The 27,493-nt window shown below is 42.1% G+C and overlaps 1 protein-coding gene across 1 annotated transcript in view; it reads right to left on the bottom strand.

The window, feature by feature from the left end:
- The window catches only part of NXPH2 (neurexophilin 2), a 40,487-nt gene extending 14,098 nt beyond the window's left edge, over positions 1–26,389 (bottom strand). The window contains exon 1 of the mRNA XM_014941140.1: positions 26,140–26,389. Coding sequence (XP_014796626.1) covers positions 26,140–26,193 — 54 coding nt within the window. The 5' untranslated portion in view covers positions 26,194–26,389. The remainder of the gene's footprint in view (positions 1–26,139) is intronic.
- Positions 26,390–27,493: the final 1,104 nt, after the last annotated feature.

Genomic DNA, 27,493 nt, shown 5'->3' with positions numbered 1-27,493 from the left:
TGTCGACTGAAAAGCGAAGGGCGGGGGGGGGGGGGGGTTAGGCTGCCTGGGGAGGGCAGGGGCCGAGGGGGATGTGAGGGTCACAAGTCCCTGAGAAGCTCCTCCATTTACCTCTTGGAGGCCCTTTGGGAAAAGCCTGGCTGACAGTGGGGTGTAGCCTTCCCAGGACTGCCCCAATCCCCCATCCCTTGCTGGGGGGTACGGAGCAGCCCCTTCTCCCTTCCTTTCCCCACCTGCGCCAGCAAGGATGAGCCCACGGCACTGATTTGGGATGAAGGCAAGGCTGAGGTTTGTCTTCCTCCCCACCATGCTGAGGTGGAAGGTGGAGTTGGGCTGGGAGTTGGCTCCCAGCTTCTCTCCTCCCCGCAGTTACGTGTGAAAGACCACGGCGCTTTTCTAAATTAAATTAAAATCTTTTCCCTTTTCAAACCACTTAGCATGAGGTAGCACATTGGGGCACTTGAAGGTATTTTATTGCTGCCTACACACATGCATGCACGCTGCTTTCCTAAATGAATTACTCTCTTAAAGAAGAGAAAATCATCGACTGAAGCTGCCTTGTTATTAAGTTTTAAGGTGAAACAATATTAGCCTTTGCCTGGCAGCAGCCAGCCACGCCTGCAGCCATTGTGCAGAGCATAATGGTGGAGTAACAGGGACTTCACACTGTAAGGTCCCAGCACAGCCCAATTTTAATCCCTTTTAATTTCTTCAGCCATATTTTATGTCCCCAAGAAGAGGAAGAACAGAACTCCTTTCAGCCTGAATTTATTTGTGCTTTGAAGATTTGGGGAACAGTTTGAAACTAGTTGGTCAAATCCTTTCTAAATGAAAACCTTCTTAAAATAGAAATTATTTTCTTAGCGTTTTTTTAGCTACTTATCCATTTAAAACCTCGGCTTTTTAGATTCATTTTTTTAAGCAAACAAACAGATTACAATTATTCCTATTCAAGACTACTGCTAAGTATGTGAAGTGTTAATTCCAAAGCAAAATGAGAGGTTTGAGACATTTAAAAACCTATGAGGTCCAAATCTGAAATCCAGTGACCATGTAAGTTTTAACAGGGTTTAATTAGAAGTTGTTTAGTCCTGGTATAATAAATCCATGAGTTGGTTTAAAAAAGGGAGAAGAGATGAGTCTGATATCCAGTTTGACTGGAAGAATGTCACAACACGTGCCTGGCTTGTTCCCTTTCAGTAATTTACAGAGATATTTAATATCTTGGATCTTTGTACATGCCATGGAAGAACAGAAAGAGGATCTGAAGAAAGGCAGCCTTACATCAGATGAAAATGTTACGTTCTAGCACAATAGGAGTTAATACAAATTGCTGTCATTTGCATATAAAAATATAATTTCAAACCTATTTGCTCCACATATGCTGTATCTGTATCAAACAAGAAGGGAACACATTCAGCACATCTTTACATCTTCCAATCTTTCCTTCGCAGTGAATTACTGTGCACATAACCCCGAGTATTAATTTGGTCTCGTCCCATGATGCATTTGATGTATTTCAATTGGCATATAAAGAATAACATTTTCAGGTTGTATAAAAGAACTGTACTGGCAGGGTGCTTGCAGTTGGTGAAACAAGCACTAAAGGCAGATAAATCACCCGCTGGAGAGCTGGGGGTGGGGGAAATGGGACTCCAGCACATTGCTTTTAAGGCACACACGGCTAAAACATATACCCTGGAAAATGTACAGTCCTAGAAACAAGACAGCGGGAAGCATTCTCTTCGGATGCATGCTAAAGGTGTTTTAGAGGAATGGCTATATAAAAGCATAACCTTAAAAAGCCTTCCCCGTGTTATCATGAATAATGCAAATTGGAATGCAAATTCCAGTGGATCCATGTGTTGTAACAGCAAACAGCATCCCAAACCTTTGACTTCAAAACCTCCAAAGGCCCAAATAGGAGGTCAGTGTGGATAAGCATTCAATGAGAAATCTCAGCTCTGTTGACTTTATTGACTTCACCCACAGCAGACCTTTTTTTTCCCCCAAAATGCTTAGATAATGCCTACATTATCCACGTTCCCCTGTTAACAACCCCTCTGACTCTCTTCCCCCCTCCTGGACTTGACCACACACACTAACAAAACCAAAGTGTTGTTTTTCCACCTCAGTGTTCAAACTGCTTTTGGGATTTTCTTTTTCAGTTGATCATAGTCTTGAGCTCTCTGGCAGATAATGAATTTGCTTCCGAAATGGGAGTTTGCTAATTTAAGATTAACTCTGAAAATAGCCACTGTGCTGTAATGAGTTCCCACTACTTTTTAAAAAGCAGAACGAGCCAGTTCAGAAGAATCCATAATTCCCGTAATTGCAAATAAGACTTACAGGTCACTGCTTAATTCATGCACTGTCTGAAAGGGTTTAATACAAAATAAGGTTTTTTTCATTAAATAAATAGCCAAATTCTAAGTCTGTATAAGAAATCTAACCACAATTTATGAATGGGTTTGGGAATGAATGTTAACAAGTGATGTGAGTAACCTCAAAACCCCAACAAATTAGGGTGAGGAAAAACAACTTTTTAAAGCAAGACATACAAGATGCGAGCTGATAAGCAGAAAGTACAAGGGCTGATGAAGAGTAAGTGAAGTCAGGCTTAAAAAAATCAGATGTTCCCCCTTGTTTCTAAAGCGTGTCTTCATACAGATTGTGGAGATCAAAGAAGGAAACAAATCTGAATGCAACTGCTGCCTACACTGAAGCTGGTAATAAGCATATAACAGACAGCGGAGCAACTCTGTTGTAAATGTTTTAAACTGCCTCCTGTGGATACAAAAGGGGGTTCTACAGGGACAACAAGTAATCCCTGGGATTAAAATCGAATGTGCTGCCCTACTTGATCAATTACAAAGATTTTCTAAAGGCCATAGATATGCATGTGCATGACTGATTCGGTAATAAAAATGTGATTTTATAAATCTGACTCTCCGTGATCAGGCCAATAAACTGTGTTACATCAAGTAACATTGCAACTTCTGGTATCTGTGAAAGTTCAAGTGGCTTGTGATGAACCCTTTCAGGAAGGTCTGTCCCACCTGCCCGTGCTGCTGCAGGGATAAGGATGAAGGGAGCAGAGTACCAGTTCCCTGTGTGCCTGGATCACCCACCGCTACAAAGAGTACCAGTTCCCTGTGTGCCTGGATCACAGACTTAACCTGGACCAGGCAGGACCATCAAACTAGGCAAAGTATATACATACTAGCATGCTACGAATTTTTTGTTCAGAAATTTGTAAATAACTTAAACTTAACCTGGACCAGGCAGGACCATCAAACTAGGCAAAGTATATACATACTAGCATGCTATGGATTTTGGTTCAGAAATTTGTAAATAACTCTGGTTTTCCTGTCCATCTTGGCTGGAGTTGAAGCAGGGAACCCTACAGCTCCTGTTGGAGGTGTGGCAGATTCTTCTGTCCACAAGACATGCACAGAGGGGAGCAGGATGGCTGGATGCCCGGTGAGAAACGAGGATTGTTATCACCTACATTCAGAGAATGAGAAGCTTGAACATAGTACTTCACTGAACAGAGAGCTGGTATTTCCAAATCACACTCCAGAAAAGAAAATCTGAGCAGGATGGCTGGATGCCCGGTGAGAAACAAGGATTGTTATCACCTACATTCAGAGAACAAGAAGCTTGAACTTCTTGAACAGAGAGCTGGTATTTCCAAATCAGGCTCCAGAAAAGAAAATCCTGGCAGATCTCCTTCCAGTCAGCAAAGGGCAACACCCCATTAGTGTAGATAAGATGCACGTGGCTCGGGTTCGACTTTGCTTAGGGCTCAGCTGAATTTCAGCCAAAATTCTGGTAGCTGAATATGGATCAAAATGTCTAAAAAATTTTGATGTGTGCTTTATTCCTGCTCAATACTTGGGAGGAGATGGTTTCTCCAGCATGCTTCACTTAGCTGCTTTTTCTCCCCTTGCCTTAGTGGTCCCCACGCAGGATAAAGGTAGCACAGATTGGAGGGAGGAGGGGAGGTGGCTACGCTGCTGGTTTGCTCCTCTCTCTGGTTTGGGATGCTGCTTCCCTGGCCCTGTAGCCAGACCATGGTGTTCCTCACCACTGTTCATCTCTTCTCAAGGTGCAAGAGCTGCTCCCATTCAGGTCTGGGTTCAGGAATGGGGATCAGACACGTGCCAACAGCTTCCCTGCTCGTTGTGTTCCTCCCTGGTGCCATCCCACCTGGTGCTCTACATTGGGCACGTCACTAAATACCAGCCTTTGCATTAAAGACAGAGAGTCTCCTCTTCTGTGTCCTGGCTTGTCATGGAAACCCTTTCATTCCCCACCATCAGTGAACGGGCAATCAGGCACGCTCACACAAAAATGAGAGAAAGCACTTGATTTGGAAGAACGTAAATACCAAAAGGTCAGATGAAGTCTGATGTTCTGCATTTAGAGATGTACTTGCTTTCCTGTCCAAAGCCAGATGGACCACACGCAGGTCATTTCTTGTAATAAGATTCTTGTGTTTTGCATGACTGTATGAAAAAAACATCCCCTCCCAGAAGCCACGCAGCCATCCACGAGTTTCAGTGAGAAGTAGCTGGAAAGCACATTGGCTGCAGATTTAACTCCTCCTGTCTGATAGCTACAGGCTGGACTCATGCAAATAATTGATTTTGACAAAAGTGAATTATAATACCAGGTAGTACGGAGAGAATATACACTGTTGCAGGTCAAAAATGGCTAACCACCGCCTTTGGTTTTAATTATTCATATTACATGACAAATGAGTGAAAAAGATGCATGTGTTTTTTATTGCTCCACCCAGGGCTTCAACTGAGCATCTCTTATTTTTTGCTGTGGCTAAGACTACAATTAAATCTTGCTATACAATCTGGGAATCCATAAAAAAACCTTCTCCGCTATGAGAATATTTCTGCTGAAATATTTCGTACAGAACCGTTCCTTTTCTGTTTTCCTTCATGCCTATATTATTTACTGAGCAAACAAATAGAGGGAATCAAATCACACAACCTACAAAAAGAGTGAAAAACAGGGCCTTACTTGCTCCCAGTAGTAAAGAAATGTAGCGTTAAGACTTGAAACTCATTTCCAATTTTCTGTGTTGGTAACACGGTCTCTAAACAGTGCATTATCTCACACACCAGATGTGCAGCAGTATCTAGGTACAACAGGGTACGATAAGTACGGAATTTCAGCCCTATTTCTTCTTTTATGTTCTAAGTCAACTCCTTACTCTGATTTTAATTTAGGTTTTTGTCTTGTTTTCGGTGTGCTTTGTGGGGTGGGAGAGAAGTGCGGAGTTTGGCGTTCAAGTATAGAAATGGAAAAAGAAATCATCTGGGACTCCGAGTTAACAACTCAAGAGAAATCAACATCCAAACCTCTAATTTTACTTAAATTGGTGCAAAACTACAGTATAGAAACAACTCATACTGACGTGATTAATTCCACTGAGGTGGAATTTGCCCCCCAAGACAGCAGTCTCTTGGCCGACACAACAAACTGCATTTGGAACTGATACAAAGGGGAGAGATCTTGAAAAGTTATTTGAACCACTGTCAAATGCTATTCTGAAAATGCTATTTGGATATTAAGCAATTTGAACACACTTCAATAAATAATTCCATTACTTTTGTGTTACTAAGAGGTTCCCTAATAATAATAATGATGATGATGATGATGAGAGGTGGTAACCATGTGGTGCAAGAGCACGTTTTTCACATATAAGTAGTCATCTTGGAAAGAGAGGAAATAAAACTTTGCACCAGGATGCATATAAAACTTGGACACAGCACACTAATTTTCTGGTATGTTAATAGTATTTGGGAGTTGGAAGATAGGAGTTTCAGCTCAAGGGAAAAGAAAGACCACAGAGGGGGGGAAATGAGCTTTGTTCTTCAAAGCACATTTTCATCTGGCTGTTTCTCTAGGAAGGCTCCTTTGCCTGCAAGGAGTCATCGAGTGCTCTTTGGATTCAAAGGAAACTTCTTACTGGTTTCTGTGGACTTCGACTGGGGCCCAGTGCCCGAACATCAGCGTGGTGCTGACGGTTCTGTAGGTGTGAAGATGGTTTCTGTGGAAGCTGAAAAGTGGAAGTTGACTCCTTGCAGGATCAAAAGGCTGCACACCTTTAAAGAAGCCAAGCATGATGTGCAGTGCTTCCAGTCATACACAAATGAATAAGCTAATTAAATTTTTTTTTTTTATTTTTTTTTGCTCTGGTATACTGCATAGTCCAATTAAGTTGCTAAGCCAATCATCTTGAAATAAATCAACCATATTGTTACATAATTCTTTTTAATAAACAGAGATATCATTATATGAAGTAGGTTCTAAGGGTGCCAGATGCTCCTAAACAGGGAGTCTAATTTATTTCATTGATTTTAAGAAACAACCCACTCATGTGTGATAGCTTTTATCATCCAAAATACTCATTCTTATCTGAGTTCAAAGTACATTTCTGCCTTTCTCATACATAAGTGAGAGCACAGAAGAGCTAAATATGGACCTTCCTTAATTCTTCATCACACAGTCACATAAAACTGTTGCCCCAAAACACCGAATAAACATCCTTTTTAACGCAATTATTAGGATTGCAATAGAAAAGAGGCCAAACACTCCCCTCAATATTATTACACCCAGTATGAAGAAAAAATGTAAAATGTGCTGCCCAGTAATTGTACACCCAGTATGAAGAAAAAATGTAAAATGTTTGAAAACAAAGGTTTTGCTAAAGAAAGAGCATGTGCTGGAAGGTTAGTAGCCTGTTATAGGAAAAGGGGGATGAACTGGGTTTGTTGCCAGCCCGTGGTGCTGCCCAGTAATTGCGCTCAGCCCCAGAGCAGAGCAGGACACACTGGCAGCCCATGGGGACAGACTGGGAAACCTGGTTCCCTCTGTAAAAAAAATAAAGATGACATGCTTTAGTTTTGATTAACATTTCAAGGATACTATTAAAGGCGATGGGAAGCAGAGATGTTCCTTTCAAATCCTGTCAGGGACGTAGGTTCCTTCAGAGGAGAGCATAACGCGCACATCTAACCCAGTCATCAAGCAATTTTATCCTTCTGCCCTTGGTTTTTGCTTTTTTCTCCCATAAAGAAGATTGTGCAAGACAAAAAATTGTTTTGGTTGCTTTTTGTTAGCTTCATTGGAGGGCTGAATGAGTCATACAGAAGTCAAGGTATGTAAAAGTAGCTTAAGTTGACAGTCCTCTTCTAACCCACCAGCAAATGCTTCCTGAAGAAATTGCTACTGAACATTGATAATCCGTACCCCTCAAAGATGCAGGCCATCAGAACATCACTGAGAAGAAAGAAATTATAATTACTGAGTATTTTTGGTGCACCTGTGCCGACCACTCTGATTTGTTCCCATTTATTTCGGAGACCTCAACAAACCCGCGTTAGCTTTGTGTTTTTACTTGGACAGCGATGATTGAAAGCTATTCCTCTGGATAAAAAAGTTGAAGGAAAAACCCCTGCGGTTTCCATTTGGACATTGGAGAGTTGATGTGTTTTGCTGTCACGTTCTATTTTTAAATGCATGACACTGCACAGGTGTTCAGACTCCAAATCCTCAGCTGAATCTGTCATCTCTCCGCAGCTTGTCACCGCATCCGCCGACAGAGCGAGGGGAGAAGGAAGTTCCCGTATGGTAGAAAGCGGCAAGTGCTTGACAATGGTTAACGATAATTTCCTCCCATAACTGAAAAATATCACCACACTTGATAAATTTTCAGGTGTTATAATTGCTTTGAGGTTCATTTGCCTATTTAGATTTCCTCCGTTTAATAATTTATCTACAGTCCTTTAATATGTAGGACGCAAACTAGCGTGATTAAAAATGTAATTCGTTTTTGCAGGAGCAAAAGTTGTTGTTTCTGTCCATAAAACACTGGCTGAATTCAGAAAGATGAGATTTACAAAGAATTTACAAATCACGTTCCTGGATCTGCTTTAAGCATCCATTATTTCTCTATCTGAGGGCATTGCTAAGATGTAACCCAACAAAGGATATAATAATCAGCATTTTGATCAAATTGGTCTTGAGTTTTTACTCCAAAAATCTATCTGAGGGCATTGCTAAGATGTAACCCAGCAAAGGATATCGTAAGCAGCATTTTGATCAAACTGGTCTTGAGTTTTTACTCCAAAAAACGGGACTAGCCCACAATAATGCTGTTCTTGAAATTTTTGCTGAATCTTATACACTGTTGATGTAGGCTTCAGGGAGAAGTATACAGTGTTCAAACTAGATAGGGATGGAGAATGATGGGAGAGTGCAGCAGTTCTTACAGGGCTAGTGCTCCAGAGTCACCAAGACAATGCATGTTGCTGCTCCCCCCTGGAGCATCCTCATCCTCATCCACAGGAACATTTCCAATGGCCCAGAAGCACTTTTTCTCCTGGGTCTACAAAGCCATTCTCTGTTGCAATATTGGAAGACCAAACTCAAGGCCTACCCTTGTAAGTGAAGCTTAGATCTCCTAAAGAGACTTGAACCATCACGTCTTTCCAGTTAATTTAGAGAAAAAATTGTGAATGACAAATGTTTCTTTGCAGATGATTATTTAAATTTTGGCTTAATGATGATATAGCATCCGTCACTAAACAAAAACAGTGGTGCTTATCTCAGCAATACAGTATGGAACTCCAAGGGATGCATTCCACTCTCGCACAACGAAGTGCAACTAATTCAAGTCCTCTGAAGTTTTGATTCTATTCCCTCCATAATCTTTACTATCAATCACAGAAGAGAATTGAGTCAGGGACCCTCTGCGCGGTCTGAAGCCGTACATAGTCCCTGGGGATGGATGGGTATCACTCAAGCGTGCTGAAAGAGCTGGCTGATGGCATTATAGAGCTGCTCACTATCAAGTTCGAAAGGTTTTGGAGATTGGAAGAGGTCCCTGATGACCAGGAAAAACCCAAACGTAGTGACCATTTAAAAAAAAAAAAAAAAAGGCTAAAAACAATCCAGGAGATTACCAGCTGCTCAGACTCACTTCAGCCCCTGGGGAAATCATGGAGCAAATCCTCTCTCAAGGCATATCTGGGAACATGAAGGGGAAGATGATGACTGGGAAAAGCCAGCATAGATTTACAATGGATTTACTAAATTTACCACGCTTGACTAAACTGATTGCCAAATATTTATCAAAAGACTAGATCTGTGGGTGACGAGAGAGCAGAGGAACGTCTTCTACTTTTTCAAGGTTTTTGACACAGTCTTCCAAGCATCTTTGTCTCCAAGTTGGGATGTTACTGCCTTGAGGAGTAGACTACTGTTTGGGTGAAAAAGCAGCTGGATTCAGGCTCAGAAAGCAGCGGTTAATGAGCTGTACTCAAACTGGAAGTCAGTAAAAAATGCAGTCCCTTTCTTCTGTAAGACTATAGACTGAATTCACAGAGAGTTTTTATAGGCTTAAATTTTCATAATCACTATCATTACTAAAAAGTTTTGACATAGTTTATTGGAAAACATGGTATAAATAAAATAAAACAAAACACCTGAAAACTAATCTTCCCAAAGAAGATGATTTAAACAATCTTGCTTGCTTCAAATTTTGTTATAAAGTTATCTTTAGAATATATTGTTGAAAGTTGTTGCTGTTGGGTTTGAAGAATCCAAAGGAGGGGTGTTATTAAACATGCAAAATTTCCAGATTAATGAAAACGTAACTTTGAATTCAGACAGTAATGGGTGCTAAATATTTAAGTTAGCTGCCTCTTGTCAGTATTAGTAGTACGCTTTTACCCCTCAAGGCCCATATTTATGCCAGCAGTGCAATAGCACTAGGAAGGTGGACTTTCTTCACCAGGTGAAGCAAGCATGGCTACCAGAAAAGGCACTGCCACCACTCTTCCTATACACTGTCTTTCCTTCATCTGAAAAATGCTTGCACCAAAATGCTAGCTATGATCCATTTAAATAAAACAAATAATATATATGTTTTCCTAGCAGATTTTTTAAACATGATGACTCGGAGTTGATTATCTCAATTATAGCCTTTGAATGTCAGCATCTAAATTAATTTAGCATTTTTTTTTCCTTGTGCCTGATGTACACAGTCCTTAAAACACAAGTCATATTTGTATTGTGTGGTAGACTTAAAGGACAGCTTTCATCTGCTGACTTCCCAAGACATTAATCTTACATAGATATACTCAATGTGTCATAAGATGAGATGTTCTTCCTTGCTTGTTAATATAGCTAGACTCAGACTGCTTCCTATTTAATTGTCTGGAAGACAGTGCACTTCTTGAATAGTTGGTTCAAAAAGCAGTAAAATATGTTTTATTTCCCCGATAGACTTAAAAATACCCCAGTGCAGACATACTATTAGCACCATGTGAAAGAAGAATCGATCTCAAAAGTTACCTTTTGAGAATTGTATTTATATTTACAAAGATAAAAAAAGATTCATTGTGATCTACTGACTTCATCTTTCACCCTACACGTGGACGCCGTATTGCAGACCCCATTGCTTCCAGGATGGTGACACACCACAGAGAGAGCTCAACCAGTTGGTCCCAGAATTGAGACAGCAATCAGAAAATGAACAACCAAATGAGAAGAAGAGACCCATTTATGTACTTTTGAGAGTTACATCAATCAGCTATATTTATTTATACTGTCTTACAGAACATTAGTAAATGCACAGAACATTAATACACTTTTACAACAGTGTAATTTATAAAAGGAAAAAATTTTTAGGAAAAGCTCTGATGCATCTACTATTAAATTTTTGCTGAGGAGGATGAGCGTTAAACTACTCCCCTTGCAAACACTGCTTAAAATTGACAAAGTACAGCGTAGGAAGGTTATTCTGTATCTTATCCTCCAGGGTCAATAATTCTATACTTGGAGCCTTCTCTGAACCGATTTGTCTATATTTCAGATAGGCATGCACCTTGATGTTTCTAGCCAAATTGATTAATTTCTCCCACACATTTATTGTTCTTATTTCTGACTCCTGCGAGAAAAACTAGCACCTTGTCTAGCTCTTAATGGGAAGTTTATCTATTAAAGATGATGACTGGTATAAGAAACAGGAGGTGGTTCCCGCTACAAGGTCTATTTTACAGACTACTCCAAACGTATTTCTTTCAAGAATAGGAAGTTTCAACCAATATCAGCTTTATATCAACAGAACATGTGAATTTTTTTATATAGAACCTTTCAACAGAAGCTTTTCTTACACAGACAGCGACAAAGGTTGTCACTGTTTGCAAAGAAACGTGTCCCTCGGGAATTCATGGGATGTTTCTTTAATCAGAAATTAGAGACCGAGCAAAATATTTAGATATACAATCTGTTTATGTGCGATTGCTGCTGTTATTTTTACTTTTCAACAACCCTGCACACGAAGCAGAAGGCACCCCTGAAGAGCTTGCAATGGGAGTAATACATTCTGGCTAAATGAGTGTTCTCCTTGAGCTCTGAGCTGATGAAAACCTCGTAACTGTACTTGTCCTACCTTTTGGTGTTGTGCTTGTTAATTTGTGCATAGTGCTAATATAGCAGCGTAGTTTGCAGCTTCAGAATATACACATAGCCTGCAGAACATCCCCTCCTCATGGGCTGACTGCTGATGTCCAGAAAAAAAAAAAACCCAAACTGCCTAAATAATCGTGCCCAGAGATGAATTAAAAAAATGTTGGTAGTGAAAGCAACACAGTCTAAAGTAGAAAAAATATTCCAAGAGAATTATTCAGAATATAATGCCTTCCTCCTGAAGCTAACCCATTTTCTTCATTTGCAAAATTGCCAAATCCTCCAAAGAGTCCTCTCTACTTAGATGGTATCTTTTAACCCTATCAAGTTGGGTCAGCACTGCGGATATCTTTCCATTCTGTAAGACTATAGACTGGAAGAGGGAAGAAAAAATTAAAAAAAAAAAAAAAAAAAAAAAGACTTGTTACTCCAAACAAGCAGGATCAGTAGAAAAGATGAATAAAGAGACAAAACTTGCTGTGACTCACAATGCTAACTTTGTAGTTTTTTAAGGAAGAAGTCCCCAGTAACAGGGATATAACGCAGCCTAAAGCAAAGTGTCTCAAGAGTGATAGAAAAGAAGATAGTTAAGCATAACAGGGAGAAATTATGAAAACTTTGTGTATTAGGAAAAACTTACTAAACAATATGATACTGTCAGCTGTGAGACTTCCTAGGGATTACCATGGGACCTTAAAAAAAAAAAAAAAAAAAAAGAACCTAAGGAAGAATACTAGGAAGCATTTAGTATGAGCAATCCTACATCAGACGAAGATATCAGGTAGCTTTTCCTGCTATCCATCTGCTAAAGAAACCAACAAAAGAGCAGGGAGAGCTTGAGAGACACCAAGTACAGTTTTTCCCCAGGTTCGTAACAGATGCCTAGGTCCTAAATCTGTAACCTCTAAAACCAGACTGTAAGATACATAACCCAACCATGTTTTAAGAATGCAAATTCCCTTTAGTTTGGTTTGGAACATGCCTTGCCAAGCACCTGAGCTCCTAGTCCGTGCATGGGCTCTCTGGGGATACAAATCTAGGCATTTCTTCGTCAATTTCTGCTGAAGGATCCAATCCAGGAGGTCACACACTTTTTGACTAAGGTCAAAGAAAGAGGAAAAAAATCCTTGTGATGATGCCTACATCATTTTTTATTTTGTACACACTTTTTGACTAAGGTCAAAGAAAGAGGAAAAAAATCCTTGTAATAATACCTACATCATTTTTTATTTTGTTTTCATGGAATCACAGAATAATATGGGGTTGGAAGGGACCTCTAGAGATCATCTAGTCCAACCCTCCCCTGCCAGAGCAGGTCCACCTAGAGCAGGTTGCACAGGAACGTGTCCAGGCAGGTTTTGAATGTCTCCTGGTTTAGTTTTTAGGTTTTTTAATCCAATGTACCCTTGCAGGAGCAAGCACATCTTCTGGTAGGTGTGAGAGGAAAGCCACTTTCCTGCTCTAACTGAATTTGAACATACATATTCTACCTTAAAATAAATAAGTAAAGAAAAAAAGAACAAATTTGTACTTATTCTCTCTCTTCGTCCAAAAGGTGGATCCAAGCAGTTTTCAGTCCCTTTGAGGGCAGGGACTGAGCACCTGGAGAATACCATCTACCTTGATAAATATGATACTGTCTTGAGAGACACAGGCTCACTTTCCCTTCTGCTACCCTCATTAAGGGATAAGCTCTGACTTATTTGCAAAGAGAGAATGGAGATATTATCACCTATTTATTCATTAGCCATTAAAAGCTGTTCTACCTTAGGCTAACGGCTTCCCTTAAAAAGCCTCTAATGGAAGTGAAAGAAGGCATCCTTACAACCCAGAGGAAGGCTCTGAGGTTTCTAAAAAAGACACGTTTTAAGCTACTTCTCCGTTCTTCTCAGGACTTTGGAAGGTGGTGTCCTTCCTTCTGTGTGGGGAGCTTGCTAAATCTCATTCTCAGGCACCGTATGCAAACTGCAGGGGTTTAATTCAAAGCTGTGGTATAGATAACTTCTCCACTGTTTTTTAATGAATTTGAATTTTCCAGAAATGTAGAAAAATTCCTGGGCACATTTAGTTGTTATTCTCAAACTGAAGAAATGAGGAAAAAAAAGAAAACCCAACTTTATTTGTGTAGGTTTTCTTGTGCAGGTTTTCTTGCCCCACTAAAATTGGTTACATGTTTTTCCACTTAGTATTTTGAAGAGGAGTCTGAACTAAATGAATTATACAGTAGCCCAGGTTTTCATTACATCTGAGGAAAGATTAAAATGTCTTTTGCAGCCTATACATGTCTATACAATAACAACCAAACCTCTGAAATGTGGCCACCCTAGGAAGTCCTGGTGAAATTTTGATTGGGATACAGGTCTGTTTTGGCTTTCGGACTCATTTCTGTTTCAAATATTATTTTAACCCATTTCCTAAGAAAATCGAGCTTCCTATGATGCTGTTGCCCATCAGCTGTACGTCAGACCCACTCAACTGTTCAACCATTCTGTGCACTTCAATTGGATCTGACAGAGCTGGTGATCTCAAGGATAATTAGACTTCTATTAAATAATTATAGTGGATAAGAGAAATTGTGACATAGGGCACATACTCATAGTAGAGCCGGCTTTATTAATACCTGCTCACAGACCAGCTTATCTCGATATTCCCTGAATGCACAGAAGGATATTAGTATCACTGATGTGGGACAAGTCACTTAAGCGACTACTGGTTTGTGTTATCAAGGTTTTAATACCTAAATAGAACATTAAGTTGAACCTCCTTCACAGTAACCAGCTTCACTACCATCCATTAAAAATAAATCTAGTAGTTAATCTGAACTGAACAAGACAATCCAATCCATCAAAACCCAAGAAAGATACAATATCTATTATGTTTGTATTTTTCACTATATTAATCTTGTTATTCCACCAAAAATGTAAGTGTGCTGTCCATTGAAAGAATATTGCAAACTCACCAGAAGGCAAATTTCTGCAGAATGGTATTCTTAGTCACCATAAATACAGAGTTAGCTATTTTAAATTAATTCCTTCCCCCATTGTTCAACGTTAAGACCAGCAACACTGAACCTTCAGTCTAAGCAAGCAGAGTAACAGATCCCATCCAATATCCACAAAAAGGTTTTCTTAAATAAAACACAGAGTTTAAATTCCCTCATCACAGCAGTGTTAGGCTGTCCATTGCTGATAATTCATAGGTCATGCATATCTGAATAAAAGGATTAGGGAGTGAATACCACAAAATGGATCCGAGTCTGAGGTATGTCATGTTTTTTCATTCTTACCTTTAGAGGCATTTCATTTATTTTAAATCAAATCGGTCCGAACTCAACAATGAATTTATTCTCCTGTCAGACACTCAGCTACCTTGCTATTATTTTAAGCTTGTTTCAGTTCGGTGCCAGGAACTGGATACTGCATTTTAGCAAGAAGAAAAATAAGAAGAGGCTCGAAGAGCAAGATGGATGAGAATGGCTCTCCTGCTTTTTTAAGAACTTTAAGGAAAAACATCAGCCGTGATTTCACCAGAACTGCTGTGCAAAAAAAAAAAAATAATCTGGAATTATGGGTTCTAGGAGGAAGAAGACAAGGCATAAAGCAATAAAAAACCTTCTGTACCCCCAGAATTCAGATATGGTGGAAATGCAGTTTATTCTATCTCTTGGTCTTGATTTAAATTTTACACACCAGAGCTCACTGCCACAGCAAGATCCTGATAGGGAAAGGTTTTCAGAAGGGGAAAATACACTTTTTAGAGGAAGAGTGCAGTGCCTATAGCAGCTGCAGTTCTGTAAAACTTGCTTCTTAAAAAAAAAATAATAAAAATTTGACAGTCCCCACATCGTGTTTCAGTATTTCGCTTGAGTAGTAGATACCCACTCAGATTTTGCCTTCTAACAACTGAGTTTAAAAATGGGAAATTTTAATTGGAAAGCCTCTGAAAGTATTTTATACAACCTGAGACTCAAAGCCGATAAAGCCTTTGGATTGATCTGCTACCAGAGATTTCAGACAGAGAACTGTGGGCAAGGTGTGAGCTACCGACCACTAACTGACCCTGGAAAGGTTGCTCTAACTATTTAATTTGTTTCCTGTACAAATATTTTGCTTTAAAAAACAAAGTTGAAGTATTTTTTTTCTACTGGGCAGTAGAAAGGAAGGTTGTCTTTCTAATTGGTCCTGGTTACCACACTTTGGATCCGGCGGGCATCTCCAGGAGGAAGAGGAAAGTGAGGAAGCTGCTGCTTCTCCCAGAGGAATGGAGCATCCCCTACCTGGAAAAATATTGAGGAGGATGGAGCAGGGAGGGAGGGAGAACAAGAGGTGGCAAGGAGGGAGCTCACAGCAGGGGACAGCTTGCAAAAGCTCTTTGGAGGGCCAGAGACTTCCTTACAGCAGAGAGCAGATCCAAGCCAGAGGAACACAGGGAAGTCCGGTGGATTTGTCATTCTGCACAGAAGACCGTGCAGTTTGATTCAAAATTAACTCAAAAAATGGATGTTTCCAGTACTGGAAAACTAATTCAATGACTGTAAACTACACAGTGATTCAGCAGTGGGATGAAGCAGAGCCCGGCATCCAACTGCAGCTGCATCACAGGACTTGTCCCAACACTGTAAAGAATTTAACATCAGTCTTTTCCTTGTCCTGAGTGGCCACAAAATTGAAATTAACCAACGGACAAATTTTAATCCATTTTAAAAGAAAGTGAGGTGCAATTTAGACAGTGATTGTCAGGTATAAGTGTTTAATTAAAAGTGGCCCAGGCTAACATACCCAATAACTCTTCAGTGGTGCCACAGTGACAGAGGTAACATTATCTGCTATGAATCTTGCCACAAAGCTGATTAGCATTTTGTTAGTTTAATAAGTGGAAAATGACCCAGGCTTTAGCCTTCTCCCTGGCAAACTGTTTGCACAAGAAACTGAAGAACCTGTCTTCACTCCTCCCTTGCTTCACATTCTGTCACTTCAGAAGTGTCCCCTTCACCAGCCGATGAAGAGTCAAGATTCAGTGGCTCTTTTCAGCTGCTATGGTGTTTTAATTTTTTTTTTATTAAAAAAAAAAAGTTTTAAGATTAAAGTTTCATCTTTAAATTATTTAAGATATTGCTTCCCAACTTTTTCTATTTTGTTGTTTCTGAACATCTTAGAGAGATTTTTATTGGCTTTTAAACCAAGGAGGCTCCAAACTAAAAGCGCATTTTAAGAATCCATAACAGAATAAAGTACAAGAGGAGGATTTTGTAATTATCCCCAAAGTAAACATTAAAATCCGTGAAATAAGGAGTTTAGTTTCTCACATGCAATACCCTTCCCGACACATGGGAACACATGGTATACCACTAGTAGTTGTTCAGTTGTTTTTCCTGTATTTAAATCTGCATTTGTACTTGGAGGTTGCTTAGACATATATAGGTTTAAACTTTGCTGCTCTGGTCTCTCAGCAAAATCCAGTGGCACCGACTCGTGCTACCAGATTTGACTTCCACACTGGAGTTGGGCTGAACCCCATGAATCAAGGAGCAGAGTGGAGTTTGTGTGCTCACATAGACCACAGCCTGATAATGCAACCTCCGCCCCACAGCATATGAAATAAATATAATTATGCTTTGTCCTGAAATTATATTAAAATATATTGTAAAGATATTCAGGAGGTTTCTCTCTGTTTTATGTTTTCCTCCTCAAAGTGCCACTTAAGGATAGGGATGTAGCTACTTCTTTACATCATTCGCATGTTCTCTGTAGTACTAACCCTGAATTTACTCATTTTCCAAATACATGGCTCTAACATGACTATAACCCACATGCAGTTTATTGTACTTTAGAGACACACTCTTAATTATACATTTTGGAGACAAAAAAATACCAAACTGTTGTGTTATTGTATTAAAAATGTAGGTATATTAGAATTATATCTGAGGAAAGCATGCGGTAGAGCACTAAGATCCAGCTTGAAAAAATACATGCGGTTTCACCTTAATAGTCATGGGTTAAAAATCCTGGGCAATAAATCACATTAATCAACCTATGGTCATTCACCATGGATACAAGCACATCACAGAAGTCAGCTTCTCCTGTGACAAAGTTCATCTTTGCTTCTGTCTCTGTATCCAGATGGGCCACTGAAGGAGAGGGTTTATTCCACTATACAGAATATTCTTCTGGTCCACTGGAGGTGAAGCTGAGAAACATACCCTGAGGCTTTATTTTGTTATGCTGAGCCAGACTTTGTTCCCTCAGTTTACCAAAATGATGGTACACATGTAACACATCTTGACTATAAAGTACGACGAAGTCCAACTACAGAGTACTATAAAGCTATGTTAGGTACCTATTCCTGCACTACAATCTCTGAAAGTTTCTTCTTCTAAGAAGAAACCCAACTCCTCCTAGCAAGAAGAAAATTCAACTTAAGAATACCTTGTATGGTTAAGGCTGCCAGTGGTGGAGGAACACACTCATTAGTAATAGCTACAGCTGAAGGCTGGAGAACTGAGACCTTCAAGCCTCATAAGGAATGGCAGTTCCCACCTTCCAAACCCATGTAATGAACAACAGAAACAATCAGAAAAGAGCCAATTAGCTTCAGAAGAAAAAAAATAAAATTGAAGGTCCCATAGTTTATCCTCCTGCTTTGTGGTGTTAAGCTTTGTGGTTCCCTATCCCCCTTCACAGGCCGAAAACAGCCACAGTCCCCAGAACCGCTCGTGGCAACCACCAGATTCTTGTGCTTGTACAATCAAAGTGATGGACTAAGTCAGAGAGCTCAAATCTTCCTTCTTTGCTTTGCCCTACTGAGGGGCTGGTTGGATAAATCCCACTTCCAGATTGTCTCCAATGGGAAGAAGAACAGCAGAAAAGACCCGCCACAGCTTCTCACACACAGAACTTGGTGTTTCCGTGGGGGTGTTCCTTGTTACTGTCGGGCTGTCTGTCCCTCTCCTTCTACAGTAACTACTCAGGCTCGCTCCATCTGCCCATGGGGCTGTTTTATTTCCATCATCTTCCTCTCTCTTCTCTTCACCTCATGCTCTCTCAGCCAAATCTCAGTGCTTTTTTTCCTTCAGTCAGCCTCAAGCACAGCCAGCTCCTTCTCCATCAGAACCATAAACTCCCCTTAAATCTACATAACAGAACAAATCTAGAAGCACTTCCATGCAAAGTGGTTTATTTTCATCTTATTGTAGCCATTATCTGGGAAATTAGGGTTGTGTTTATACTGGTGATGCATGGTATTAGAAATACTTGGTTATCACCAAAACCAAGTATTAAAAAGTCAGGAAACTCTCAACTGATCACTGATCATAAACATAAACCAAAACATGCTGGATCTGGAGAAGCAGATTTAGGGCACTCTAAGTAACCTCAACTCTGCACTGTAACGACACAATAACCATAATCGGTCCCAATGCACATAAAACCTGATTTTAAAGACATGCGATTCTTAGTTTTATTTTTTTATTTCTCCCCATTCTTTCATTTTCACCTCCCTGCTAATAATAGCTTCTATTACTACCAATCGTTTGGAACAACATATCTCAAGAACTACAGCTCTTAAAGCTCTTTAATTCTACCTTAAATTACAATCAAGTCGTTCAAATTCTGTATTTACAGTAAGTGCTGCCATTCCAGGGAGAGCAGAGCATCATACCAGCACTGAAATCTCTGCTGCGAGAACAAAACTACTTAGTCTTAATTGTGGAACCATCTTCAAAGCCCTTTATTTCCTCTCCACTCTTAATTTGTTTCCTTGAACCTCTTCGTTATACCGTGACCGAGCTTCTGGCTGACACAGAACACCAGCCCACAAGGAGATTCCCTACAGGAAAGGAATTAACGTTGTTTTCCAAGTTCTGACCTGCAGACCTCAAAGCTTTTGTGTGAGATTCATCCAGAAACTCATCCACCCCCACCCCGTCCCATCTCCTGCTCACCTGGCAGAGCGCTGACAACTCCCGTATTGCTGCACAGGACCCACAGCTTTTCCAGCATCCCAAGCGTGTGGAATCTGGGAGCAGATGAACGTCAGGGCTCCAGCCTGTGGTCCATGCTGTGAGGAGACCTGCTGCAAGGTGCAGACTCCTGGGCTGCAGCCCTTATGTTGAGGCTCTTCCATGGGTTCATTTAATGCGGGGAGTATCCCAAGTGCGTGACTCAACGTGCGGGCACGACCACGTTGTGTGACCTTGCACGGATGTGAGCGCATTTGTGGTGCTACAACAGCCCAGCATGAGTTACAGCTTTTCCAGCATCCCAAGCGTGTGGAATCTGGGAGCAGATGAACGTCAGGGCTCCAGCCTGTGGTCCATGCTGTGAGGAGACCTGCTGCAAGGTGCAGACTCCTGGGCTGCAGCCCTTATGTTGAGGCTCTTCCATGGGTTCATTTAATGCGGGGAGTATCCCAAGTGCGTGACTCAACGTGCGGGCACGACCACGTTGTGTGACCTTGCACGGATGTGAGCGCATTTGTGGTGCTACAACAGCCCAGCATGAGTTTCCTGGAGTATGAGCCACCAGGAAATAACTGATAAATGGGATGAATATATACCTGCAAGTGTGAAAAGCACTAAATTGAAGGAAAGGGGCTCTAGGAGGGCGAAATGTGACTCTCACGGACTTACTAATAGTAGTGATGCTCTGATGGAAGCAGAGCCTACCCAGCAGGTCCACCCATTATTTTCTTTAACTCTGATCGATTCTGAATGCTCTCACGGACTTACTAATAGTAGTGATGCTCTGATGGAAGCAGAGCCTACCCAGCAGGTCCACCCATTATTTTCTTTAACTCTGATTGATTTTGAACAAACTACAAAAACTACAGCTACAAACATGATGGGAAATTGAGAGAATGAAAATGGAACGGGGACAACGAATGTTTAGGATTTGAAGGGAAAGGCCAAAGCTGTCCCAAAACGTTTGGAAATCAAGTTCAGGATGAATGTATAATAGTCACGTGAATGAGAACTTTCACTTTGCTCTTTCCCAGTTCTGCTAGATTTGATCCAGCAAGGCCAGTACTTTTGCTTTATAAGAGGTAGACTGAAGTGATGAGTTAAAGAGGTGGGAAAAAAATCAGGAAGAGAAAACAGATTAATGGAGCAAATGCACTGTTCTGTGAAGTACATACGCTTTTAAACAGGCACTTATCACAGCAATTTTGTGATAAAGGCAAAAAAAAATAAATCTTCCTTTTTCCTCACTGTATTTGGTTTCAATACACTGACAAGTACGAGTGAAAGACTCGAGGTGACAGTCTTCCCTGAGCACCAGAACAGCTCACTCTGTTTCTGATGAAGATGCAACCCACATCTACGGGATGAGTTTCTGTCTTAAAAGCATTCAGCATAGACTAGTGCTGATCTTTTCTTCTTGCCACTGTTTACCAGAAATGTCCCAAAATTACCATGCCTTATTCAATACTCAAGCCAAACACAGGTTAACATGTCACCCAGAGATGACAGGCTCCCAAAATTACCATGCCTTATTCAATACTCGAGCCAAACACAGGTTAATGTCACCCAGAGATGACAGGTGATGAATAACGGTTACTGCCATGGCATTTCCCATGCCGTGCCAAGCACCTCTTGCTTCCCCTCATGCATTTTTTGTTTGTGAACTGTTGATCAAGGGTAAAATTTTTAACAGTACAGGAGGAATTCGGTGCACTTAGAGCGGAGTTGCACCTCTCCGGGTCTTGATGCCCTGGAAGTCCAGATCAGCAAGTGGTTTCTGCTTCTGCACCCTTTCAACACCCAGGTGTGAGTTCCCTTTCTTGCAGAAACCAAGGCTCAGGAAGCAAAACAGAAAGGTGGGATCAATCAGTGCACCCCAATTCAGCGTTTGGGCTGCACTGATCTTTCTCTTTCACTTCCCTGTCAGTTATGCTGTGCCACCAGTGACAAGAAGTACTTACAGCACTTCTCTGACGCGTAGCTCTCAAAGTCCTTTACAATGACAGAAAAATCCTTTCCATGTTACAGATGAAAAGACTGAGACTTAGATTTTACGTGCTCTGGGTTAGGGAAGCCTGGGGTATCTTGTGGTCTAGTGGACATCAGTCAAAGCGACTTGCTGTACAGATTTTAAATAGGATGTATAACCCTTCTGTGCCCCAGTCAACCTACAAATAAACTGAAAAATACCAGTCACCGATTCCACAGAACTAGGTCAAAAGACGTGACGTAAGGACAAGTCGGGTTTGGCATTGCATGTCAGCCTCCTGTGAAAACTAAACCTAGCCCCATCCGCCCTAATACAGACCTCCTCGTCCAGGATAATAAATTCTCAAACCGCTGAAACCAGCAGCTGTTGAGCTGCCTTCAACCTCACACTGCCTGCATTCCTTGGGTTACTTATATTACTTTATTACACAAGAATGAGATGTAGGCTTACAACGCCTACAGCGTCGAGAAAAAACACCAAAATAAACTAAATGAGATGTGGGGCCCAATACATTTCATGACAAAGATCTCCCTGAAATTAAGCGGGATGGAATTTCATCTGTGCTGAGCTTCAAGATGACCGGAGGGAAGCGTTTACCTTTCTGAAACAGAGTTGAGAGTTTTGCACTGTGCCCGTTGCTGATTCTCACTGCGAGGGCACGTAACGCAGACCACCTCTGCGAGGCTACGGAGAGAAAATTAAAGTAGCCAGGAGGAACATACCTCTGTGTTTCTACGCCTCACGTGGTGTACATAGTTTAAATGGAAATGCAGCTTTATCTCAGTTTTCAAGCTATTTCCGCGTATGAAGCAACGTCTCGTACCGTAGCATGTTATAAATGTTCTTTTCAGCTCAAGTTGTTAAACTCTGGTTTTAAAAAAATATATAAATATCCGTTTTGGCTAAATTGTCTGACAAATTGTTTTCCACTATAGGCAAAAATTACAGCCCTTGAAAAGTCCAAAACAAACTTAATCTGTCACTGAATTTCACTCACACCAAATGCTATATTTCAATCTCGGCAGAGAAAAAAAAAATAATCTTAAAATAACACACTTTGTCTTTTTTCTAATTATTTCTCGTGTATACAAACATCACTGGGAAAAATTAACTGCTTTAAAAGGTTTGTAAAACAATTGATTCCTAGGATTATAATATAGTGACAACTCTGCCCAATGATAATGTTAGAAGACAGTTTCTTGATAGGAGTGCTGATGCAACTTTAACTCTAGGCACTAGAAAATACTTCTCTAATCCTTTTTTTTTTTTTTAACTGCAAAAATGTAGGAATAAGCAAATAGTTAAGGTGCCCCATTACCCTACAGAACCACAGGTCCTGTCTGGGAGTGTTTGCCTGTAATTACACCTTGCTGAGACAAAGGGAAAGTAGTGGCTATCCATAGCTAAAGCAAACTCTGGTTCTTGATTCAAAAACTACATACAGCCCTTATTTCCACCCCCCCTCTTTCTTTCTTAAAAGAAAGGGGAAAATCTCGTACATTTTGGAGAGCCCATATAAGCTATTTTAAACAAGGTTATGAAACGTGACATTTTAAAGGTGCAAATTAATAGCATGAAAAGAAAATATTGGATACTGGCAACATGTTTTATTTTTTAAAACAAGATTTCTTTAAAATAACAAATAATATCCCCAAGGAAGTAGCAGAAGGCCCCCTCCCTTTAAGACATTTAAAGCTGACTTAACAAAACACTAGCAGGAAAACTATAAACCACATATTCCTAATACTTCAGTCTTTTTAATCTCGAACATGTAGAACTCCATTATTTATAAAGAGATAACTAACAGGGCGTTCAGCAATTATGCGACAATCGGAAAAGCTTACTGCAAATTAATAGTAAAGCAAGAGTACCTGCAAATGATAATACAATACAACAATTTGTGGTCTTCTTATCAATAACAGCCCAGATGTACAGAGTGAGCATTGCAAATTATTGTTTTGAGTTATACTGGCAACATAAGGCAAATCTGACTTTTAAAACGAACACACTTACACAGAAGCAAGTTAGCACCTTAACCTGACTCAAAAATGTTCTTCCTTACTGTTTAACATACCCAAATATGCAAAGTAGTTTAAGAAATACGTATGTGCACGCATACTGGTACACCATCTATTAATCAAAATAATAATGTTGCAAAAATACATCCATACACTATTAAGGAAGTACTAAACATGAGCTTCTGATTGAACAATATTAGATACAGCGTATAAACAATCACCTAACACTGCTTTCAGAAATTCAGACTGTCTGCCATAATGTTTAGTACCTTGTCAAATTTGTGAAGTTTTACATGGCTTTTACCCCACAGTTTTGCATGTTTAAAAAGTAGGTAAGTAGGTACCACACTTTAGTATTTGAAAGCCAAGCAAGCATTTGAAGTTAAATCTAATTTAAAAAAAAAAGTACTTCTACCTTCAGTAAATTGCAGTGCTAAAATATATAGCATTCTAACATCTCTGATTTCATAGAAAAATATGATTGCACCATCAGGAAGGGTTTGATGATAGCGTTTCTGGGTTACTAGAATGCTGTTGTATTGTAACACAGAAACCCACAGATTTTTCTCTCTTGGCTGAAATGCTGAGCCTTTACTGTTGTATTAATATTAACCACATTGATCTTTGGCTTAAAAAAACCAAACAAACAAAGCAAGAATTAGTACCACCAACACACGCCTGCTAAAACTGCTAATTAGATTCCAGAAATCCACCAGCCCCTCCAAATACTGGCCAGAGAACAAAGAATAGCACAGAGACTTACATTCAATGCATTACCACCAGCATCAAATATTTCCAAACTCGATTTATAATAAGCTGTAACTTTATCCAGATGTTAACCAGATGGTCTGGTAATACTATGCCCAAATGTATTTACACAACTTTTTAGTAATAGATTAGCACTCAAAGGTGTACCTAAAATGCCTCAAGAATCTCACATGTTCCTGTTTTGCTTTAATTTATCATTTAAACTAATTTATGTAGGCTGTAAAACTATCTGACTGCAAAACTTTGCTGGTTTGTGTATAAAGAATGCAGAGAAAAAAAATGAATACTCCTGGGTGAGCCGAGTGCCACATCCACCTGAAAACCTGCACCGACTACTCATGATTTCTGTTGGATTCAAGACAGCAACTTTGCTTCTTTCGTCAGCCTTCACCCAAGGCATGTAAAACCACAGCGAGCCCCTTCCCGACATCATCCATAAAACATTGTGTAACAAACCCCGGTCCCTGTTGATACAAGTTTCAATCAATCCCTTTGATATCTGCTTAAAAAAAAAAAATTATATATATAAAAAAGGAGGGTGTGAGTGAATGAGAGAGGTCGTAGGTGTGAGGAAGGAGCGTTTTTATTTCGTTCCCTTCTGCTCAGCAACTTTGTAATCCACTGCCTGCTTTCCTTTCCCCATCTCTCACCCCTGCGCGTTGTTTGGCTGGAAACTGGGCTGCAAGAATGTGAAGAATGTAAACAGCCTTTTATTGTCCAAAAGGATAGGAGTGTGAAAGAAATGTGTGCCTTATCGCAGGGCTGCAGCTCGCTACTTCATTGCTATGATAAAGTGCCGGAGCAAAAAACATTACACGACAAGCACAATCCGAAACCGGATTAGAATTTGACATAAGCTTCCTCAAAAACTAATCAATCAACTCACGCTGTAATATTAGACTCCAGTTCTTAAGGAGGGTGTTTAATCCCTTCAAGGTTTATTACACACTCCCTATCGACTACAGCGACAAACTTTCAGATACAAGCCAGCTGGGGAAGAGAGGCACAACTTTTGCGGCACAAACCAGAGATAATTATGGGAGTAAAACCAAAACTCCCCCCCCGTAACAATTTCCAAATAACGCTTGTTAAAATGAAGATCCCCGAACTCTTTCGCAAATAGATTTCTTTTTTCCTCTCTCTCTTCTTAGCCTCTCCATCATATTAACACGAACATTGGGACCATTTGTTTTCCACCATCGGTGCCCCACAAACGGGACCGTTTGCCGGTTCAGGGACGTGCTCTCCCGGTACCTGTCACCCCCCTTTTGCTTCCCACCCCCCCCTCCCTACACACCTTTGAGTTGGGAAGCCTGCATTTCACCTTCTCAGCCCCCAAATTCCCCCTCCTCCCCCTCTTTCCCTCCCCCCTATGCAAAACATGTAGCATAACACAGGTACGTGCGACGGTTTATCATAAGAAAAAAAAAAATTAATCAAGGCGGCTGGGGCGCGCTGCAGCGAGCCGAAAACTACCGAGGGAGCTTTCAAACTCTGCCGGCACATCCCGCTAGGTCGGGTACACGAAAAGAGGCGCTTGAGGACCGGGGGGGAAACTTTCCGGGCACGGAGAGCTCGGGGTGACACCGGGCACCCACCCCCGGCTCCCGGAGCATCCCCCCGCCGGGGCATCCCCTCCCGGCTCCCCGGGGCCGCTCTTTGCCCGGGCACCCCAGGTCCCCGCCGTCCCAAAAATACAAGCCCGCCGAGCCGCAAACACCCATTTTAAAAAGACCTGGTTTTTTGTTTTAAAAAAAAGAAATAAATAAAAATTAGAAGCCGGGTGCGGACGGGCTGCTGGGGGTCAGCCCCTGCCTTTGCCTCCCCGCTCCCGCCGCCCTCCCCGCCTTCCCGGGGGCCGGTTCCCCCGCAGCCTTGCGGGCAGGGGGCCGGGGAAGGAGACTTACGAGCTGGAGGAGGCCCTGGACCACGACGAGGGGCAGGGGCCGCAGGTGCACCATCCTGGCTGCCGGTCTAGGAGGCGACTCCCCCCGCCTGGGTCTCGCACATCTCCGCTCCGAGGAGAAGGAGGAGGAGGAGAAGGAGGAGGAGGAGGAAGAAAAGGAAGGAAGGAAGGGAGGGAGGGGGGCAGGACCGAGCGCAAGGGACACACCGCCCCGCTCGTCGCCCCTTCACGGCGGAGAGACCCCGGCGGCGCTGCCCAGCCGCTCCGCGCCGTGCCGCTGGGCTCCGCGGGCGGCCATGGCGGGGCGGGAGGCGGGAAGAAGAAGAAGAAGGAGAAGGAGAAGAAGGCGGGAAGGGCGGGCGGCCCCAGCACCCCCCGGCGGGGCGGAGGGACGTGGAGGAGCGGGGGGGGTGTGTGTTGGTGGGTGTCCCCTCACCGCCCGCCGCCGACCGACGGGGCGGCAACGTCCCGGCCGGCGGAGCCCGCCGCCCCGCTGCCTTCCATGGGTGTCCGCCCGAAGTTGAGGAGAGCCGGGGGCGCTGAGGAGACCCCGGGTGGGGCGGCTCGGCCCACCCCGGCAAGTTTAAAAAGCAGCCACGGCCCCTCCTCCGCCCGCGGCCACCCCCTGCCGCCCTGCCCGCAGGGGAATGGTGGCCCACGGGGACACGGCCCGGCTTCGTCGCCTGTTGAGGCGGGGGGGAAGCCACCTTCCCTCAGGGAGCCTCCGCCGCCCGGCCGCTGGCCTCCCCCTCTGGTGTAAAAGGAGAGACAGGTGAAGGGTTTGGCTTCACCTTCACCCCTCGGTCTGGTTTTCACAGGAAACCCCCTGTCACGGCTCCATTTCCCTCAGGCAGACCCACAAGCGGATGGGCGGCCACAGCCCTTCTGGGGGAACTCACCATGGTTTTTCTGTGAGGAGACATGGTGGGACGGCCAGGCCCCGGTGGCATGACCTGGCACCAGCCTGCCCTGCCCTGCCCTTGGTCTGCCCTGGGGACACCTGGCAGCTGGGGATGGCATCCCCTCAGGTGGACACGGGGACAGGGACAAGTTCAAGTGGGCTCCTCCTCGAGTGGGGCTTCAGCTGGGCCAGGGAGAGGGGAAGAGGGAGCAAGGCCTGAGGAATGGCGCCTGGGCAGGCTGGGAGCCCAGGGCGCCGTAGAATCCACGTCCAAAGAAGTCACTCAGGTTATACCCACTTAATAACATAAATTAATACGCTCTAGACCCATTTTTGAGATTGGTATGAACAGCCTGAAAAGTTGGTTCCTGTGCTTTTCTAGGAGCGATGACCTTGCAACGCCGTTGAAGCAACCTTCAAAAGGCAAATGAAGTTTGGAGTGCAGGTTTCCCTC

This window comes from Calidris pugnax, unplaced genomic scaffold (assembly GCF_001431845.1).
Source record: "Calidris pugnax isolate Ruff unplaced genomic scaffold, ASM143184v1 scaffold60, whole genome shotgun sequence".
Lineage (NCBI taxonomy): Eukaryota > Metazoa > Chordata > Aves > Charadriiformes > Scolopacidae > Calidris > Calidris pugnax.
This window is presented reverse-complemented; position numbering and strand designations above follow the sequence as displayed.